This window comes from Oncorhynchus mykiss, chromosome 6, assembly GCF_057628025.1.
Source record: "Oncorhynchus mykiss isolate SJ-2025 chromosome 6, ASM5762802v1, whole genome shotgun sequence".
Taxonomy (NCBI): Eukaryota; Metazoa; Chordata; class Actinopteri; order Salmoniformes; family Salmonidae; genus Oncorhynchus; species Oncorhynchus mykiss.
In genome coordinates this window covers 31,187,905-31,207,575 of record NC_143027.1, presented here as the reverse complement: position 1 = coordinate 31,207,575, position 19,671 = coordinate 31,187,905, and the positions used below count along the sequence as shown (strand labels likewise).

The window sequence follows — 19,671 nt, the reverse complement described above, 5'->3', positions numbered from 1 at the left end:
AAGGTTCTGCCAGTCCTTTAAAAGGCTTAAAGGATTCTTCTAAATACGAGGCTTAAATGGTCAATGTATTTGAACAGTCTTGAATGGTCTAAAATATTTGAACTAACTGTTTGATGTTAGGATTCTGTCTCCATTTGGAGAAAACAAATGATGTCTCAAATAATTGGGTTGCCATCACTCAATCTCCATGCAACCTTAATAAGGCTAACATTGCAATAATCCCAGTCTGAAAAGCTACTGTCTTGACATTATTGGCTTACCTTTACAGAGGAAAAGTGGAGCCACGGTGCCTTCTTTTGTCAACCGTATTCCCAGCAATGACACTCCACCAACCCTAATAAGGACCAACAAGTTCACATCAGGCTTCCAGAACATAGTGGAGGCCTATGGAGTGGGCAACTATAGAGAGGTTAACCCAGGTACAGTACACCCTCGCTAGCCAATGACCGCTGATTACTACATTTAGGATTAAATCACATGCTATCATTAGGCCTACTGCTTTTATGTTTTCTGTTTGTTTGCTATTTCTATGAGCCACATGCCTGTAGCCACAGACACATGTTCACTCCTAACAAGGATGGACAATAAAGTTTTACACTTTATTGATAGTTGAATGTGTATATGGAGTAATTATGATGTATTGTCTGTTGTGTCTAACAGCTCCTTACACAATCATCACCTTCCCCTTCCTGTTTGCTGTGATGTTTGGAGACCTGGGCCATGGTGTGATCATGGCTCTGTTTGCTCTCTGGATGGTGCTGTATGAGGACAATCGCAAACTGAAACGCACCAGGAACGAGGTGAAAGGGGCAGAGGAGAGGCTGTCAGTGTGTACGTCCCAAATGCCACCCTATTCCCTATGTAGTGCACTAGTTTTGACCAGAGGCCATGGGGATTTGGCCAAAAGTAGTGCACTACATAGGGAATAGGGTGCCGTTTGGGATGCTGCCCGGTTGTGTGGGGAAATTGTTTCTGGTCTAAATAAGCTAAATGAGTAATAAGCAAACAGTAAATGTTGTGGTTAGCTGGATGTTTCCCCCTATGTTGACAATGGTGTATTTGTATGCTCAGATCTGGAACACATTCTTCGAGGGCCGTTACATCATCCTTATGATGGGCTTGTTCTCGGTCTATACCGGACTCATCTACAACGACTGCTTTTCCAAGTCTCTTAACATCTTTGGCTCGGGCTGGAGCGTCAATGCCATGTTTGAATCTGGAAATTGGACTTGGTAAGTACTGTACTGTAATATGTTCTGTACTGTAAAATCTGTTCCTGAGATTACAGAGATGATTAGGTCAGGGTGAAAGTCCACATGATCACAACTCAATGCCAATATGTTTTGGTTTTTGATGTCCTATCACTGATTGGCCATACTGGTTTTTCAATTATATATTAATTACAAGTCAAATTAAGTATAACAATTGCAAAGATGTATGCGACATTAAAGATTACATCACCTGATAGCTTGTTCTTTTAATTGTTCACTTTTGTATTTTCTTTAAAAGGGATTCCACACTCCGCACCAATGCCTTTCTGACCCTTGATCCCAATGTCCCTGGGGTTTTCAATGGACCCTACCCTTTGGGCATTGACCCGGTAAGTACATGGCTTTATGATTCATGGTCACAAACTTCTTTGTCTTGTCTCTATGTTTGCTACACACACAAGCTATTCCCTGTCTCTTCTTAACCGTACACATTTGCCTCTCACCAACCAGGTCCAATAAAGTAAGTCATGGATCATTACTCATTGTCATTTCAATGTTTTGTTAACAATCGCATCAGTCTGACTGTGATGTAGTCTGTCCATACCTCAACCTGATGTGGTTATTTTCCTTGTTTCTTCCAATGTGTAGATTTGGAACTTGGCGTCAAATCGTCTGACCTTTCTGAACTCCTACAAGATGAAGATGTCTGTGATCGTTGGTATCAGTCACATGAGCTTCGGGGTCATCCTAGGTATCTTCAACCACCTGTGAGTTACAGCACACACTCCCCCCACACTTTGCAGCCTTCTGTGTGTCTATGAAAGAACTTTATAGCTCTGTTGTCTGTGTCTATCTGTGTAGGCATTTTAGGAAAAAGTTCAACCTGTACTTGGTACTCCTCCCGGAGCTGCTGTTCCTGCTGTGCCTGTTTGGCTACCTGGTCTTCATGATCATCTACAAGTGGCTGGCCTTCTCTGCACGCGACTCCCAGATGGCCCCCAGCATCCTCATCCACTTCATCAACATGTTCCTCATGCAGGGGGACGGGGTGCCACCCCTCTTCCCAGGACAGGTACATGTGTGTTCACACAGTGGTTGTCTCCAAAATGACATCCTATTCCCTATATGCACTATAGGGAATAGTGTGCTATTTGGGACACACTCGCTGAATATGCATATAGAACTGGGACTTCTCACTAAAACCCTTACTTGTGAAGGACCACTCGCTCAGTGAAGACATGTATAGAAGCCCAACCCGCTCTGAAGCTACTTCAGTGAGACTGTAACAGACCTGTCTGTTCTTTCCCTCTCCTACTGTAGGTTGGGCTGCAGGTGTTCCTGGTGGTCATTGCTCTACTATCAGTGCCTGTCTTACTGCTGGGGAAACCAGTCTACCTCTACTGGCTACACAACGGAGGAGCCAACCGCATTGGAATGTACAGGGTGAGGCTTTGAGTTTGTAGCTCTAGCTGAGCTACGAGTCATAAGCATGTGTGGGTAGTGTGTCCATATATGAGTCTGTGTTCTGGTTGTAACATAGTCTATGGTGGTGTGTGCGTGTGTAGTCTGTTTATAGGAGTGCGCTCCGGTTTTAACATGCAGAGTGTGTGTGGTGTGTGTCAACAGGGTTATGAGCGTGTGCGGCGGCACAGCGAGGAGGAGCTCTCTCTGATGAGGGCAAATGACATGGAGGAGGGCAGTGTCCCCAGTGACCTCTCCACCAGCAGAGAGCAGCAGAAAGAGGAGGTTAGCTGATGACAGCACAGTCACCACCCCCCACTAGCCTCTCATTCAGACATCAGTACACTATGGGTCCCGAAAGTAACAGGTCCTTGTTGTGTTTTACAGTTTGACTTTGGGGACATGTTCCTACACCAGTCTATTCACACCATAGAGTACTGCCTGGGCTGCATCTCCAACACAGCCTCCTACCTGCGCCTCTGGGCTCTAAGTCTGGCACATGCCCGTGAGTATCAACACACCACATCAAATGTTTATTATTTGTATTAACATTTGAAGGATAAACATTTAAAGTGCATTTTATATTGAGAGAGGATCATTATTTATGTATGTAATGTTCTCTGACTGGAGCAACCTTCTTTTAAATTATTAAATCAAATGAATCAATCAGAGATGTGACGGTGTTTGTTTGTCTCTGCTCCCCCAGAGCTGTCGGAGGTGCTGTGGTCCATGGTGATGCGGTTGGGCCTGCGGATGGACACCAGCCTGGGCATCATGTTTCTGGTGCCAGTGTTTGGGATATTCGCTGTGCTCACTGTGTCTATCCTCCTGGTTATGGAGGGACTGTCTGCCTTCCTCCATGCTCTCAGGCTGCACTGGTTAGTTACTCTCTATACTTGCAGAATTGAGTGAAGGACAGGAAATATGTGTAAAAATTCAACACATCATGCCTTTATAATGCTTTTATTAATGCTTACTCTATATTCAGTGAATTCTGTTCTCTCTCCATAGGGTGGAGTTCCAAAATAAGTTCTACGCTGGGACTGGAATCAAGTTTGTTCCCTTTGCCTTCTCCCTCCTGCCCTCTAGCTTTGAGCATGATGGCTTGCTGTGAATGGGACAAACAATGCTTCTGCCCTCCCAGAGGCAAACTGCCACAATGTGCCAGCAGGATCCAGTGCTATATAGCTAGCCTGGGTACTAGTCGGTTTGTGCCATCATGCCACTCCTAAATGACAAGGAGTGGCATGATGGCACAAACATATTGGTACCCGGGCTTCTAATGAGCCTCATCGACATACAGTCCAATTTCATAGTTGTTTTTTTCTACTATTTGTTGCACTGACTGATTGCCTTACGTAAGTACAACCAAATCTCAGTGTATCATGCTCTATTTTCAATTGAATGAAATTCTGGGTTACCAAAACTTTGCAAGGAAAAGCCTCCTTCAGTCATGTTTGTAAATGAAAAGTATTTTTGGATGAATGTGGGAGAGATGTACATTTTATTTTATAGAGTGATAAAGTTTGAATAAGAAATTAACATTTGAATGACTACGACAGGCTTACAAAAAGTGGTGCATCACTCTTGAAAGTATGCATACCGTGTTGTGCTGAATGCTGACAAAATTATATTAAATTAAGATGTGTTTCCTATGCCTCCATCGCTTTGTGGAAGACTACTCCTTAAACTGCCCATTCCATGGATGGAAATGAAAAGTATAGCTCAAGACATCATTTAATGACACCAACAATCCCTGATTATGAATAAGGCAGGAAAAGCGGGCACTGGACCAGTGCAGAGATCAATTCTCTCCAAAGCTTTTTACTATATTCCCATCCTGTAGCACCATAGCAGGAGGATGTAGTTTATGCTGTTGGGTAATTGTACCTTCAAGATGGAAAAATAAGAAAGAGTTATAATTTTTTATTTCAATTTGTTTTTGTTGATATTGGTTAAATGTCCTAATGATGGTATTAAACTCTCTGAAGAGGAGCTAATTGTTTGAATGGGGAGCTTGCACCATTTCATTGTAAACTCACTTGCTGTGTTATCAAACAGTAATGTGCTGTATCTTAGTGATGCTTAAAGATGCCTCTAAAGCAGGATTCTATGGGAAATGCTGCTGTGAAGTTGAGACGAGGGGAGAATCTCAATTGCATACTCCTCGCATCCTCAAAACCCATTGGAGGAGAAGTTCAGAGGGGAAGGACCTCTGGCTTTCTCATCCAATGGGTTTTGAGGAGGCGAGGAGCGTGGCCTCAAGGAGTCTGCAATTGAGAATATGTCTAGGTAATGTAAAAATAGTGGTTAGAAAATACTTTTCTATAACTATGATGACCACTAATTCTTAGATGTGAAGTCTGATTAGCAATGGCTCTAACGTCTAATCCTTGATTACACAATATGTGTGGTTTGTTGAAGGGCTTGCTGTAAATGTTTGTACCTATTCTAATGTAGTCTATTTTAATCATATTTATTTTAAAGAATGTAAACATTTGATTTATTCGCATCATTAACTCCATACTTATATTAGTGGTATGCATACATTCCTCTGTTTTGGCTTTGCTGAATTATTTTATATCAGATAATGGTGAACATGTTTAGAGTGTAACAGGTGAATAAAGCTGACTGAATAAAGTTGAATTTGACTGAAAATGTTAATGTCAGTGGCGTTACTTTTGCGCCAGACACCAGTGCCCAAGCGCCGCGCGAGACTATCAGATGTTGCGACTGGAGGGCGCCAAAGGGGGCGCATGGCTCACAGAAACAGAAAGTTGACCAGTTGCCATAGTGACATGAGGCTGTCAATTGGTTGCAAGTAGCTAGCTACATCAACAAACGACAACATTTGAAGTTAGCTAGCTAAAAGCTAACATTAGTACTTTGTTGTAACTTAATTGAGGGATAAAATGTCCCTCGACGACCCGCGGGTGGAGTGGATCCGAAACCGGGTATATTCCTGTTTTTATTTGCCTGAGCCAGGTTGTTTCGAGGAATTGCTGAGCCGCGGAGATGGAGAAGAAGAGCAGAAAATAATCCGATTTCTGAATGAAGTCACCGAGGAAGAGTCAGCATCGACGCTGCTGTTTTTCAAAGGAGTCAACGAGGAAGAGATTGAAGTTGAAATTCCGATTGGTACGTAAGTGACGAGTAGCCACACGTATGTTGTCAATGTCGCGTTCAAGACCACTACAAACTTGAAACTCTGAAGAACTCGGAAATCGCGTTAAGTGCGACTTCAGTGGGTTCAAGACAACAGCTGGAATTTCAAGAATAACTCATTTTAATACATTCTGAAATAAAATATCAATCAGAAACTCTGACATCATCCTTTGCTGGGTTCAAAACAACTGGGAACTCGGAAATCTCTGACTTCAGTGCGTTCAAGACAGAGAATGGTGGAGGTTTCTAGTGGCCAAAAGGCTGTATTAGCATGGGCAGCACCATTGAGGTCTTCCACCATTTTAATGTAGGCAACTGGGTGGGACTTCCAACTTCATTGGCTTATCCCTCTTGGGGACCCTGTTGGAGTCATGTCCAACCGGGTCATCGGGAGGGATCAGCCAATCCTGAAGAAGAAAATTGACGACTTCAAAATAGAGATTGCCCCAATGGTGCTGCCCATGCTGTCATAGAGCTATAATGGCACAGATACAAAGATGAGTCATCTGTCTATCTATCTATTCTATTTAGCTATCTATATGGTTCAAGACAACTGGGAACTCTGAAAAAAACAAGCTGTGACTAGGAAAAAATGTTTTGAATGGTCATCCAACTAGGAATTCCAAGTTCGAAAACGCAGACATCTTCGACTTCCCTACCTGAAGATCACTGACATCATGATTTGACCTTGTTTTTTCCCCGGTTCTCAGTTGTCTTGAAAGCAGCATAATGACTCACTCCTCATCACACTGTGGCCTTTTCTCAATTGGATTTGTTCAACTCCTGCATCCTCTCACGCTTCCTTTTTGAAAAGGTCAAAGGTAATCTAGGCGAGGTGGCGAGGAGAGGGAACGTGGACAAAAATGAGCTTGTATGAAACTCCTCCAGTCACGCATCATCAGGCAAATTACATTTACTAGACCAAAGCAATCGTTGCAAAGAGATTGATGTAAAGTAATTTAACATTGAGTTGGGAATGGAATTTGAGAGGAATGCGAGAGCCTTCCCAATGATAAACTCACAGCTGGGTCTGCAACCTGGTCTCAGAGCATTTTGTATTATTCTGTATGTAAATCCGAGACACTTCATTTAGTATGATATTTTTCCACCTTGTCGGATCGAGGATTCAAACCAGCGACCTTTCGACATCATAGCATTAGATAATGGGGATCCTAATAAAAAATCAAATTCAAGAAGGCAGGCCTTCAGTAGGCAACCTCAAGAAGGCTTCCACCCAGGCCAGAGGTTCATGGGCCAGAGGTTCCTGGTCCAGAGTTTCCTGCTCCAGACGTTCCTGGACCAGCACAGGGATGATGTCCACCTGGATGGTCAGTTTCCTGAACCAAAGGTGGGAGCAGTTCCTGGGTGTGTCCTGAGCCAGTCTTACAGCTGGGGGCTGAATCAGTGCCTCTCTGGTTCTCACCTGGTTAGTCTTACTCATCCCACACTTCCAGTAAGGCCTGGTCTCTTGCTTAGCGACAGTGGCTGTTGGGACAGGTTCCTGGGCCACAGTGGGTGTTGGGAGTGGTTCCTGGGCTGGAGTTTGATATGTTTCATGGGCGTCTCTGGTGGTACGGTAGTTTATGTATGTCGACGTGTGTCAAAAACACTATGTATACAAAAGTATGTGGACACTCCTTCAAATTAGTGGATTAGACTATTTTAGATACAAGGTGTATAAAATCGATAAAAAATCCATGAAATCTCCATAGACAAACATTGGCAGTAGAATGACAGCTCAGTGACTTTCAACATGGCACTGTCATACCACCTTTCCAACAAGTCAGTTCGTCAAGTTTCTGCCCTGCCAGAGCTGCCCCGGTCAACTGTAAGTACTGTTATTATGAAGTGGAAAGTCTAGGAGCAACAACAACTCAGCTGTGAACACCGGCGAGTGCTGAAGCTTGTAGCACGTAAAAATCGTTTGTCCTCGGTTGCAACACTCACTAGTGTCGTGACGTGACTATCATTAATGTGATGACTGTTAATTATCGAATCAACTATGTTTAATTGTTACCTGATTAAATTAATCATGCAATAATTAACTAATTGGGAATTTGGTGCAGTGATACTTCTGCTAGCAAAGCAGGTCCAAGCAGCCTAGCTAGCTACGTTAGCTACATTTGCTAACCAACAACAGAGTTTTCTGATTTAAACCTAACTACATGACCAAGAGTGACTGTGACAGCAAACAATGTTTTCAATTGTTCAGCTAGTAATTACTATTTTGTGTAACATTAAAATACTTTCTACCTCTGTTTTCTGATTAAAGGTCCCTCGGAACTAGCTGAGAATGAGGATGAAGGCAGCCTGGCAGAGTCATCCAAACCCTCCTGTGACACACCTGCTTCTGAGAGAGACAAGTCCCCTGGAGATAGTCAGTACTACTAGTGTAGTATCTGCTTAGATACAATGTGACTGGTTGTGGTGTAGTGGTACACGTAATACATACAGTAGACCTATCTTTTTCCCTCCTATTATTGGATACAAGCTTTTACTGTCATTGCTTATATTGACACTTGTTTCTGTATGGCCACAGAAAAGAAAAAGAGGAGAGACTCAGAGGCCTCACGTATGTCAGATGCCCCAAAGACAGAGTCTACACACCCTGCAGATGACTCCCAGGCCCATGAAACTGAGGGCACCTCTGACTCAGAAGATGAGCCTCCCCTCACTGTAAGATTTACCCTCTGTGTGGGACTACAGCCTCCCTTTCAAACATTATTCAAGGTGTTATAAAATACATAGCACTTAATAGTAGTCTTGTTTTTGAGGGCTAGGCTATAACAAGAATCTGGAATCTGGTCAAATTATATGATCTGTGTATTGGACATGAAGTGAAGGTCATATTAGTTGAGTGAGATGGAAGCACATCTATCTTGTTATCTGTCTGATTTTCTGTTCTTTTCACAGAGGATTGAGGTTCGAGTCGTGTACCACATGGAGCTGCATGTAGCAGTAAATCATGTCCCAGAGAGGTTCATGAAATCCAACATCCTCTACTTTCTCAGGAACACTAAAGGTGGGTGAGAGAAGGGAACCGAAGGAAGACCGGTCTACTCACTGTGTTATTATTCGTGTGTCCCTAATTTGTCACAGAGAAAGCATTCAAGACAAACCTATTTAATGTTTCATTTATATATATTTCTTCTGTTTTTAGAAACCATCATTGAGCCCATTGATGTGAATGAGGCCAACAATCTGATGCCCAAACTGTTGGAGATTGGCATGCTGAATGGACACTCCCTACTGATGCTGAAGGACATGCTCAACCACGTGTGTAATAGACAAGGGATTCATACTCTACTTGAGACAAAATCTTCAAACTTGATGAACAAGTTAGATAGGATATTCATGTTTATGACTCATGTATAATATGCACTCTTCTTTGCAAGTGGCCCATTAAAGCTTACTGCGTTCTGTTCTTAGTTGTTTCAGATGAGCCCTTTAAGTCTCAAGCCATCGTTACCCTACTGTTTCTTGGTGATTTCAGGTGTACATTCCAATGCTGTCTGTCAACCAGCTGAAGCTGACTGATGGAGGCTACCAGCAGGGGGCAGCTGCCTCCCAGGATAAGGAGGCAACTGGTGATGGGAAGGGGGACAAGGATGAGAGGCCTGTGGAGTCTCGTGGGGTACTTATGATTCGTGATGAGTTACTTAACAGCACTCACAAGTTCCTGGGTCACATCGAAAGGACTCTCCAGCAGCTGGAAGGTGTGTGTGTCTGTGTTTGTATATCATACCAACAAATAGTCCCTCCTCCCAGACAGGACCCAACCATCAACAGGGTCAGGACTTAGTTCAGCAGCTACCATGCTCTCTGTAAGCATGATATGTGTAAATGCATGCATGCGTCATGTAACAAGTGCACCACTTTCTCTGGTGTTTTAAACAGTATCTGAAGGTTTATGTGGTAAATGATGATGCTGTGGCCTCTCCATTTCAGGGGAGATTAAGCTGCACATCCCTGAGTTGGACCTGGAGCCAGAGGTGGATGCGCTGCTGGCCACTCCAGAGGTGGTGGAAAAGCTGGAGCAGTGTGTGATGAACTGGCAGACTCAGATCACCATCGTCATTGAGGAGCAGCAGAAGAAGAAACCACAGGTGGGAGAGAGGGAATAGGCTACTGGGCCCATACATTTGATGTATGCAGAGCTTTTATGATTCAAAATGAAAATAAATGAGTAAAATTGTTGTTGTTTAAAAATGTCTGATTACTACTATTTCTCGTTGTTTTACACTCATTCCTATTCCCAGGTGCCAGGCCCCATGGCAGAGATAGATTTCTGGCGGGAGCGAACAGCCATTCTGAGTGCTCTGAGTGAGCAGCTCAAACTGCCTGTGGTGAAGAAGATCCTGGAGGTGATGACCAAAGCTGACCCGGTCACTGTCCAAAACCTGGACCTGACAGTGACCGAGCTCAGCAAGCTCCATGTGGAGTCTGTGGAGAATGTACGCTTCCTCAGCACACTGGAGCGACACTTCAAGGTGGGCATAGAAAAAGAGACCCTGTTCTCCCCAAACCTCACATTATGGCAGAAACATTCTATGTATAATTGAAAGATGTAGGTCTGACTATTCTGCTGCTGAAAGATGGAATAAGTTATTTTGATATGTCGTCCTTATATCCTTGAGGCCAAATTGTAAGCTCTTCTCCATGCCCTGACTTAGCATTTGTCTTGTGTATCCCAGAACCTGGCCACGGGGGCAGACTTTGGTGTGATCCTGGACACCATCCCTCTGATGATGAACGGCCTGCGCATGGTGTGGATAATCTCCAGCCACTACAACAAGGACGAACGCATGGTGCCCCTCATGGAGCGCATTGCCTGGGAGCTGTCTGAGCGTGTGGCTCGTGTCGTCAATGTCCGCATGCTCTTCAAGTGAGTTGACCCTGTCCTCTTACCTCTTCTCATGACTTCAACTAACTCCACACTTAGTTTTGAAATCCTAACTGCAATCCAAAACCCTAAAGGTTTTTATACGAAAGTCATGTTTTCTCATCCTCTCTTTACAATGACATGTACTGTATGTCGCTGTCTTTGCTTGAATCTTATATTCTTTGTAATGGACAGAGACAAGAGGGAGGTAGCGAAGGCCAAAGCTCAGGATGGAAAACAGGTGCTGGACCAGTGGAAGGCTTGTTACTTTGAGGTGCGGGCCAGGATTGAAACATCAGGTAGAGACCCACGCTGGGAGTTTGACCGCAAAAAGCTGTTTGAGAAGACCGACTATATGGCCTCCATCTGCCAGGACCTGTACAAAATCCTGCAGGTCAGTTCAACCTGCCTGAGTGACAAACACCTCAACATCCTCTCAATCTAACCTTAAACAGACCGATCACATGCATATCCTTTATTTATTCAATGACTAACCCACACCCTGTTTTCCCATGCGTTCTATGAATGCTCAACACTTTATGAAAACCAATTGTAAGGCATTCACTTCTAGCTAAACACAATAGGAACATACTTTTGCAGATCTTGGAGGAGTTCTATAACATCTTCGGTCCAGAGCTGAAGGCAGTGACGGGGGATCCTAAGCGTATTGACGATGTGCTGCGCTGGGTAGACAGCCTGGTGGTGCCCATCGAGGAGCTCAGCTTCGACCCCTTCAACATCCGCAAGATGGGCAGTTGGAAGATGGTCATGCAGGACTTCAAGGCCAAGGTTCAGGTGGGAGCAGCAGGACATCCTGGTAGCAATTTTGGAATCCACATTCATTCATTCATTCATCATCAAGCCATGATTCACTCCTCTCACCTTGTTTGTCTACCCAGGCTATCGAAGGAGAGGCCATCAACTTCATTGACCAGTCCTTCAAGACGCTGCGCTCTGCGTCGGCAGCCTTCGACATGCTTCTGAAGTTCAAACACATCCGCTCCAGAGAGGCCATCAACAACCAGATGATGATGAAGTTCAACGACATCCTGGCCCAGTACTGCAAAGAGGTACCTTAGGAAACAGACATCAAAAGAACAGAAAAGAACACAAATGTGTTGATTGGATTGGTCTTGACATAAGCTCCAGGCTTATAATATATAATTGTATATTTTTCATATAATTTGTAGAGTTCAAAAGGTACTCGCACTGAAATCATCTAATTTGTATACACAATGTGGCATCTGGATGGAGTCATGGTAATGGTGTGAGCTTTAGGAAAGCTTGGTCACTGTTGTGTGTTGTGGGATAGGTGGACATAATCAACGGGATATTTGTGAAGTGCAAGGATAACCCTCCTCTGAATAAGAACCAACCCCCGGTGGCTGGAGCCATCTACTGGGAGCGTTCTCTCTTCCACCACATCAAACACACCATCATCCGCTTCCTGGAGGTCACAGATATGCTGGAGAGTGAGCCTGGCAAAGCGGTGAGAGCACTGAGCAACTAACTAACTAATCAGAGTAATTGCTCCATGTTGTACATCACATGTATGTCTCCAAAATGGAAACCTATTCCCTGGTCAAAAGTAATGCACTACGTAGGGAATAGGGAGCCATTTGGGATAAAAACCTTTGTCTGAAACAGTTTTTTTACAGAACCATCTTCTTCTCCTTAGGCCAAGGCCAAGTACCTGGAAGTGGGGATCCGTATGAAGGAGTATGAGCAGAAGAAGTATGAGCGCTGGCGTGACGAGACAGAACAAAGCCTGCCCCTGCTGATGAAGAGGACCCTGCTGGTCATGGTCAACAGCTCAGGGGTCATCACTGGAGAACAGCCCCCTCTAGACATGGTACATAGTAATGCATCACCGGGCTGCTGGGCCTAGGATGAAATACACCTTTCCTCACTAGCAAGGCTTTTATGAACAAGTCTATCCTGTAAACATCTTGTGAAGTCCCTTAACATTGTCTCTTGGGTGATATGTCCCTTATGTTTTCTCATCTCTGCATACTTTCTTTCTTTCTCAGACTGGCCCAGCAACTGAGCGTGACATGGAGAGAGGGGTGCGTTACATGATGAATTTTGCCCCGGAGCTGAAGGAGATCATTTCAGAGACCAAGTACTTGGAACAATTGGGCTACTCTGTGCCTGAGCTTGCCCGTAATGTGGCTCTGCAGGAGGACAAATTCCTCAGGTGATATTTCCACACAACCAACACTGAGTGGCAACAGATGGAAACAGCTAAACCAGTTGGTGTACTCATCACAGTTGTCTTAACCTGCTTTAACACTGTTCTACTAGATATGTGGATGGGTTGAAGAACCTGGTGAACCGCTACCACTCTCTGATGGACTGTCTGAACGATGCAGAGTTCTTCCTACTGGCCGAGCAGATCCAGGAGCTGAGGAGGGTGATGCGCTCAGGATACAAGAGGCTCAACTGGAACGCCCTGGGTACATACGCTCTGCTCTGATATAATGAAATAAATGTGTGTTTGAAGTTTTCATTGTTTTTCGTTCCCCAATGTGAGTAAACGTCACAATACTCAGAGGTATCTGTCCTTTCTGGTTTAAGGCATCTCTGAGTTCATCAACCGAGGCACCCAGGCTGCGTCTAAGTTTGAGTCGCTGGTCAATCAAATTCAGAAGAATGAGAGGGACATTGATGCCAAGTTGCAGTCCATTGAGACAGCCAACTTATTCAAATTTCCAGCCCCAGACAAATCTGATGACCTTCCAGGTAAACAGAATGTCAATACTATTTAGAATGACATTGGGTAAGCTAAAATATCACATCAAGTGGGAACGAGAGTCTGATAAACTGGCATTTTCAGTATTTTAGCCCTCCCTCACTATAACTGTGGTTTTAGGAGTGAAAGAGTTCTGTGAGCTGATCGAGCGAGAGAGGGCGAAGGATTTGAATCTCCTGAGTAGGAAGTACACAGCCATTGGCCCCCTGCTCACCAAGATGGAGAGTCTGATCATGCAGACCAACAGTGGCAAAGCCAAGCGCATGGGCCAGTACTACACCTACTGGGAACGCAAGGTCTTCGACTCCCTCACCAAGATGGTGCTCAGGTGGGACATTTAGCATACCTCTTTCCAGGTGGCTTTAAGTACAGGCAAATACACATTGTGGTATTGTAAGCTATGGAAAAATTGGTAATGTTTCATAATTTGAGATGAAAGGTGTGGACATAACAGTGCATTATCTCTGTTCTCTCTTGTAGGAACATCCAGACTTTTAACATGGCCATGATGGGCAACACCCCACTTTTCCAAATTGAAACCATCTTGTCTGCCCCTGAGATTGTGCTGCACCCCAAAAACAGTGAGGTGTACAAGCTCATCATGCAGTGTGTCAGAGACTGTGTAGAGAGCACCAAGGTAGGACACAACACCCTTCCCCTCCCCATACCTGTTTACCAACATATAAGAAGATATCCCTGTGTAGTGTATGACTGGTGTGACTCTCTTCCCCCACTAGCGGTTTGTGCGCTGGATGCATGGTACCTGTATAGAGTGTCCTCCTCAGCGTGTTGATGGAGAGGGTGAGTCGGTGGTGTTCAGTTTCTACAGCGAGGTGTGTCAGCACCCCCAGGTCAATGAAAGGGCCATGGCCGTCTCCCAGAATATCCAGCGCCTCCTCAGCGCCGTGGGACGCTACCTCAATCGCTGGAAGCGCTACCGGCCCCTCTGGAAGCTGGATAAGGCCATTGTCATGGAGAAGTTTGCTGCAAAGAGGCCCTCTTATGTCATGTATGACGAGAAGCTGCAGTTCTATGCCCGGGTTAGCGTAGAGGTGGCACTGCAGCCACTGGTAAAGGATGAGCACATCATGAGGCTGAACCTGGAGCCTCTGGCCCGCACCGTGCAGGAGAACGCTCAGGCCTGGGTCAACTCTCTGGGCAGACTGCTCAACGAGTCAGCCCGAGAGGACCTGTTCAACCTGCGGGATGAGCTACTGGTACTGCATACTTATTATTCAGTCAATGTTCCTATCGGTCCGAGACTATGGCGACATTATCTACTGTATATGAACGCAGCTGCCACTTCATTAAAGCTGTTAGATGTAGTTTATCATAGCGCACTGCACTTTTTTACGGCAGACAGTTGTATTACTCATCACTACCAGAAAGTTGGTTGGATCTCTCATTGATGTCACGTAGGTTGAAACATTGCTCTGTTTTCATTTATAAAGCCCTTTTACAAAAACTGCCACTGTACTTAACATCATTACTAAACTTTTGACTTTTGACTGCAACCAAATGCTTCCTACAGATATTGATCAGTCTCACATTGCTGTGGAGGAATGTTGGCCCACTCTTGCATGCAGAACTGCTTTAACTCAGCGACATTTGTTGGTTTTCATGCATGAACTGCTTATTTGAAGTCCTGCCACAACATCCCAATTGGGATTAGGTCTGAACTTTGACTAGGCCATTACAAAACTTCAAATGTGTTGCTTTTTAACCATTTTCATGTAAACTTGATTGTGTGTTTTGGATCATTGTCTTGCTGCATGACCCAGTTGCGCTTCAGTTTCAGCTCACAGACAGATGGCCTGACATTTTCCTGTAGATTTCTCTGATACAAAGCACAATTCATGGTTCCTTCTATTAAGACAAGTTGTCCAGGTCCCAAGGCAGCAAAGCATCCTCCTTACCATCACACTACCACCACAGTGCTTGACCATTGGTATAAGGTTCTTACTGTTGAATGCAGTGTTTGGTTTTCGCCAGACATAATTGGACACATCTCGTCCAAAAAGTTAACGAAAGTTGGCCAAAAAGCACCTGGAAACATCTGGATGATCATCAAGACTCTTGGAAGACAGATAAGTCAAAAGTATAACTTTTTGGACGACATGGGTCCCATTATTCCTGGCGAAAACCAAACACTGTATTCAACGGTAAGAACCTTATACCAACTGTCAAGCATGGTGGTGGTAGTGTGATGGTTTGAGGATGCTTTGCTGCCTCGTGACCTGGACAACTTGTCTTAATAGAAGGAACCATGAATTGTGCTTTGTATCAGAGAATTCTACAGGAAAATGTCAGGCCATCTGTCTGTGAGCTAAAGCGCAGCTGGGTCATGCAGCAAGACAATGATCCAAAACACACAATCAAGTCCACATGAAAATGTCTGAAAGCAACAAAAAAAATACATTTTGGAATGGCCTAGTCAAAGTCCAGACCTAATCCCAATTGAGATGTTGTGGCAGGACTTGAAACGAGCAGTTCCTGCTTGAAAACCAACAAATGTTGCTGAGTTAAGGCAGTTCTGCATGCAAGATCGGGCCAAAATTCCCCCACAGCAATGTGAGACTGATCAATATCTGCAGGAAGCATTTGGTTGCAGTCATTGCAACTAAAGGTGGCACAACCCGTTATTGAGTGTAAGGGGGCAATTACTTTTTCACACAGGGGAATTGGGAGTTACATAACTTTTAAATAAATAAAGTAAGTATCCATAAAAAATAAAATGTCAACTTAAGTTCCGTTTATCTAATATTAGGTTTTGGTTGAAGATCTGATAACATTTAGTATAAAAAATATGCAAAAATAGAGAACATCTGAAAGGGGACAAATACTTTTCACAGCACTGTATTTATATTTTGATGTGTGTATTTTCTGTCATTTCTGTAATTTAGGGCTCATCGGTAAAAGAGACCTTGGTCTCAGTATGACGCCCTGATAAAATAAAGGTTAAATAAAAAATAAATGCATCATACTATGAATTGCGGCTATTCTCTATTCCTTATTAAGCAACCTCTCATGTTTGTGTATGATTGTATTGTTGAATAGCAACTGTCTGAGAACCTGAAGAGGAGCCCAAACACCCTGGAGGACCTGAAGTTTGTCCTGGGCACCATCTCAGACATCAGGGACATGTCTCTGGCTGTGGAAATGAGGTTCACTGACATCCAGGAGAGATACAGGACCCTGGGCATGTACAAAGTAGAGGTGAGGAACATACATTACTCGAGTGTCTGTATATTGTCTCTTCGTTATTTGTCTGTTGAGTGTAAGTCCGTATAGTTTTCCCTTTTGAGTTTATTGTGTTGCTGTCCCCTGTTTGAGTGTGGATCCCTGTGTGTGTTGCAGGCCACGGAGGAGGAGCTGCAGTTGTCGGCTAGTATCGGCCGCCTGTGGAGTGATCTGTTTGAAGAATCCAGACTGGTGGACCGCAGCCTAGGACGGGTCAAGAAGACCTTCACTGAGGTGAGACAGACGCCATGACACCTCGACCAACACTAACTTTACCATCACAGTCTCGCTTATATCTATCATTACGATCCTCATCCCAAAATGTACATCCCCTCTCCCCTGTCTCACAGATTACTAAGGAGCAGATTGAGACGTATAAGCAGGAGCTGACCGTCTTTGCAGAGAGCTTCAACATGCATGGACCTGGAGCTGTGGGAGACAACCTGGAGAAAGGTAAGTGTTGACCCCCTTCCCATCAGACTGTCCTAACAGCCCTATCACTGCTCACTGGGTGATTTAATGTCTTTCCCCATTCTCTGTGTAGGAGTGACAGTGATGGGGACCTATGAGACAGAACTAGCCAAAATAGAGGCGGGACGTCAAGAGTTGGCCAATGCAGAGAAGCTCTTTGACCTGCCAATCACCATGTACACAGAGCTGCAAAACGTACAGAAGGAGATGAAGGGCCTGCGACAGATCTACGAGATCTACAAGTCTCAGAAGGTACGAGTTTGTGGGTTGAGTACAGTGTGAGTTTGTGTAGTAGAGAACACAATGGCGCCAAACTTGCAAGCATTTCAAGTTAAACAGGTTCTCATGCACAAAATGTGTATCAGCCAATTAAAATGGCTGATTTACTTGCATGTGACATAAAGACGAATATATTGATAAAAGTCACCTTGTGATTTACACGGTTATCAAAACGTCACGCCAGGGTAAGCCTACACAAATCACAGACCTTATTGTAAGTGTTTCTAAAATCCCATATGGGAAAAATGAATGGTGGAAAAATGATTGGAACCATTGCCAGGTTTTATGGGTATTATGACTCATACTGTGGTACTCTATAGTAGCTGGTCCCATCAGATAACATGGCACATGTTAGCCCTTTTTTATTGATTTATTTTACAGCTTCTGCAGCCAATAAAAATCCTAGACGTAGTTGGACATGTTCCAACACTTGTTAATGGAAGCATCTTTAACATACCTCAGTCCAACAGCATGTTCTGATCAAAGCAACTAGGCTATCACGTGTCTTTGACTGACTGGTCAAATTGCTGTCTGTGTAAAGTTCCTAGTCCATGTAATTGTCCCAGATTTTGGCAAGAGTTCGAATCTCACGAATAGTCGTCCCCCGCCCCCTTTGAAATATAGATTTATATGTAGCCTATTGGGTTAGTGCGTGCATGGGTGTCAAACTCATTCCACTGTGGGCCGAGTGTCTGCAGGTTTTTGGTTTATCTTTTCAGTTGTTCCTTACTAATTAGTGATCTTAATTCATCAATCAAGTACAATTGTGGAGCGAAAACTCGCAGACACTCGACCCTCCGTGGAATGAGTTTGACACCTGTGGGTTAGTGTGTTGAAAAGGGACATTCATTAAATTTCAGCCTTGCACACAAACACACTGCTATTGCCTAAAAATCTGATTGCATAGGATATCTTACATGGACGTGTACGCCTGAAAGCAGGCCGACATTTTCATGCATTTTTATAATCATCTGCTTTGTCTTAAGTGTTATTTCACTAGAGAAGGATGATCCAAAGTAGAACTACAGTCGTGGCCAAAAGTTTTGAGAATGACACAAATATTAATTTTCACAAAGTCTGCTGTCTCAGTTTGTATGATGGCAATTTGCATATAGTCCAGAATGTTATGAAGAGTGATCAGATAAATTGCAATTCATTGCAAAGTCCCTGTTTGCCATGCAAATGAACTGAATCCCCAAAAAACATTTCCACTGCATTTCAGCCCTGCCACAAAAGGACCAGCTGACATCATGTCAGTGATTCTCTCGTTAACACAGGTGTTGACGAGGACAAGGCTGGAGATCACTCTGTCATGCTGATTGAGTTCGAATAACAGACTGGAAGCTTCAAAAGGAGGGTGGTGCTTGAAATCATTGTTCTTCCTCTGTCAATCATGGTTACCTGCAAGGAAACATGTGCCGTCATCATTGCTTTGCACAAAAAGGGCTTCACAGGCAAGGATATTGCTGCCAGTAAGATTGCACTTAAATCAACCATTTACAGTGCCTTGCGAAAGTATTCGGCCCCCTTGAACTTTGCGACCTTTTGCCACATTTCAGGCTTCAAACATATAAAACTGTATTTTTTTGTGAAGAATCAACAACAAGTGAGACACAATCATGAAGTGGAACGACATTTATTGGATATTTCAAACTTTTTTAACAAATCAAAAACTGAAAAATTGGGCGTGCAAAATTATTCAGCCCCCTTAAGTTAATACTTTGTAGAGCCACCTTTTGCTGCGATTACAGCTGTAAGTCGCTTGGGGTATGTCTCTATCAGTTTTGCACATCGAGAGACTGACATTTTTTCCCATTCCTCCTTGCAAAACAGCTCGAGCTCAGTGAGGTTGGATGGAGAGCATTTGTGAACAGCAGTTTTCAGTTCTTTCCACAGATTCTCGATTGGATTCAGGTCTGGACTTTGACTTGGCCATTCTAACACCTGGATATGTTTATTTTTGAACCATTCCATTGTAGATTTTGCTTTATGTTTTGGATCATTGTCTTGTTGGAAGACAAATCTCCATCCCAGTCTCAGGTCTTTTGCAGACTCCATCAGGTTTTCTTCCAGAATGGTCCTGTATTTGGCTCCATCCATCTTCCCATCAATTTTAACCATCTTCCCTGTCCCTGCTGAAGAAAAGCAGGCCCAAACCATGATGCTGCCACCACCATGTTTGACAGTGGGGATGGTGTGTTCAGCTGTGT

At 43.9% G+C, this 19,671-nt stretch overlaps 2 protein-coding genes across 3 annotated transcripts in view; both read left to right on the top strand.

Moving 5' to 3' along the window:
- LOC110525727 (V-type proton ATPase 116 kDa subunit a 2) overlaps positions 1–5,330 on the top strand; it is a 32,406-nt gene extending 27,076 nt beyond the window's left edge. For both annotated transcript variants that reach the window (XM_021606123.3, XM_021606124.3), the window contains 11 exons: positions 269–419; positions 661–800; positions 1,072–1,232; positions 1,510–1,600; positions 1,860–1,978; positions 2,073–2,283; positions 2,532–2,654; positions 2,838–2,957; positions 3,060–3,177; positions 3,379–3,550; positions 3,684–5,330. In XM_021606123.3, coding sequence (XP_021461798.3) covers positions 269–419; positions 661–800; positions 1,072–1,232; positions 1,510–1,600; positions 1,860–1,978; positions 2,073–2,283; positions 2,532–2,654; positions 2,838–2,957; positions 3,060–3,177; positions 3,379–3,550; positions 3,684–3,786 — 1,509 coding nt within the window. In that variant the 3' untranslated portion in view covers positions 3,787–5,330. The remainder of the gene's footprint in view (positions 1–268; positions 420–660; positions 801–1,071; positions 1,233–1,509; positions 1,601–1,859; positions 1,979–2,072; positions 2,284–2,531; positions 2,655–2,837; positions 2,958–3,059; positions 3,178–3,378; positions 3,551–3,683) is intronic.
- The window catches only part of dnah10 (dynein axonemal heavy chain 10), a 56,054-nt gene continuing 41,706 nt past the window's right edge, over positions 5,324–19,671 (top strand). The window contains exons 1-24 of the mRNA XM_090237649.1: positions 5,324–5,810; positions 8,110–8,214; positions 8,377–8,513; positions 8,751–8,859; positions 8,998–9,113; positions 9,331–9,553; positions 9,786–9,943; positions 10,097–10,327; positions 10,532–10,722; positions 10,915–11,113; positions 11,320–11,514; positions 11,619–11,789; positions 12,032–12,208; positions 12,398–12,571; positions 12,750–12,916; positions 13,024–13,175; positions 13,297–13,461; positions 13,592–13,799; positions 13,952–14,108; positions 14,209–14,688; positions 16,529–16,687; positions 16,829–16,945; positions 17,062–17,164; positions 17,256–17,434. Coding sequence (XP_090093775.1) covers positions 5,585–5,810; positions 8,110–8,214; positions 8,377–8,513; positions 8,751–8,859; positions 8,998–9,113; positions 9,331–9,553; positions 9,786–9,943; positions 10,097–10,327; positions 10,532–10,722; positions 10,915–11,113; positions 11,320–11,514; positions 11,619–11,789; positions 12,032–12,208; positions 12,398–12,571; positions 12,750–12,916; positions 13,024–13,175; positions 13,297–13,461; positions 13,592–13,799; positions 13,952–14,108; positions 14,209–14,688; positions 16,529–16,687; positions 16,829–16,945; positions 17,062–17,164; positions 17,256–17,434 — 4,299 coding nt within the window. The 5' untranslated portion in view covers positions 5,324–5,584. The remainder of the gene's footprint in view (positions 5,811–8,109; positions 8,215–8,376; positions 8,514–8,750; positions 8,860–8,997; positions 9,114–9,330; positions 9,554–9,785; positions 9,944–10,096; positions 10,328–10,531; positions 10,723–10,914; positions 11,114–11,319; positions 11,515–11,618; positions 11,790–12,031; positions 12,209–12,397; positions 12,572–12,749; positions 12,917–13,023; positions 13,176–13,296; positions 13,462–13,591; positions 13,800–13,951; positions 14,109–14,208; positions 14,689–16,528; positions 16,688–16,828; positions 16,946–17,061; positions 17,165–17,255; positions 17,435–19,671) is intronic.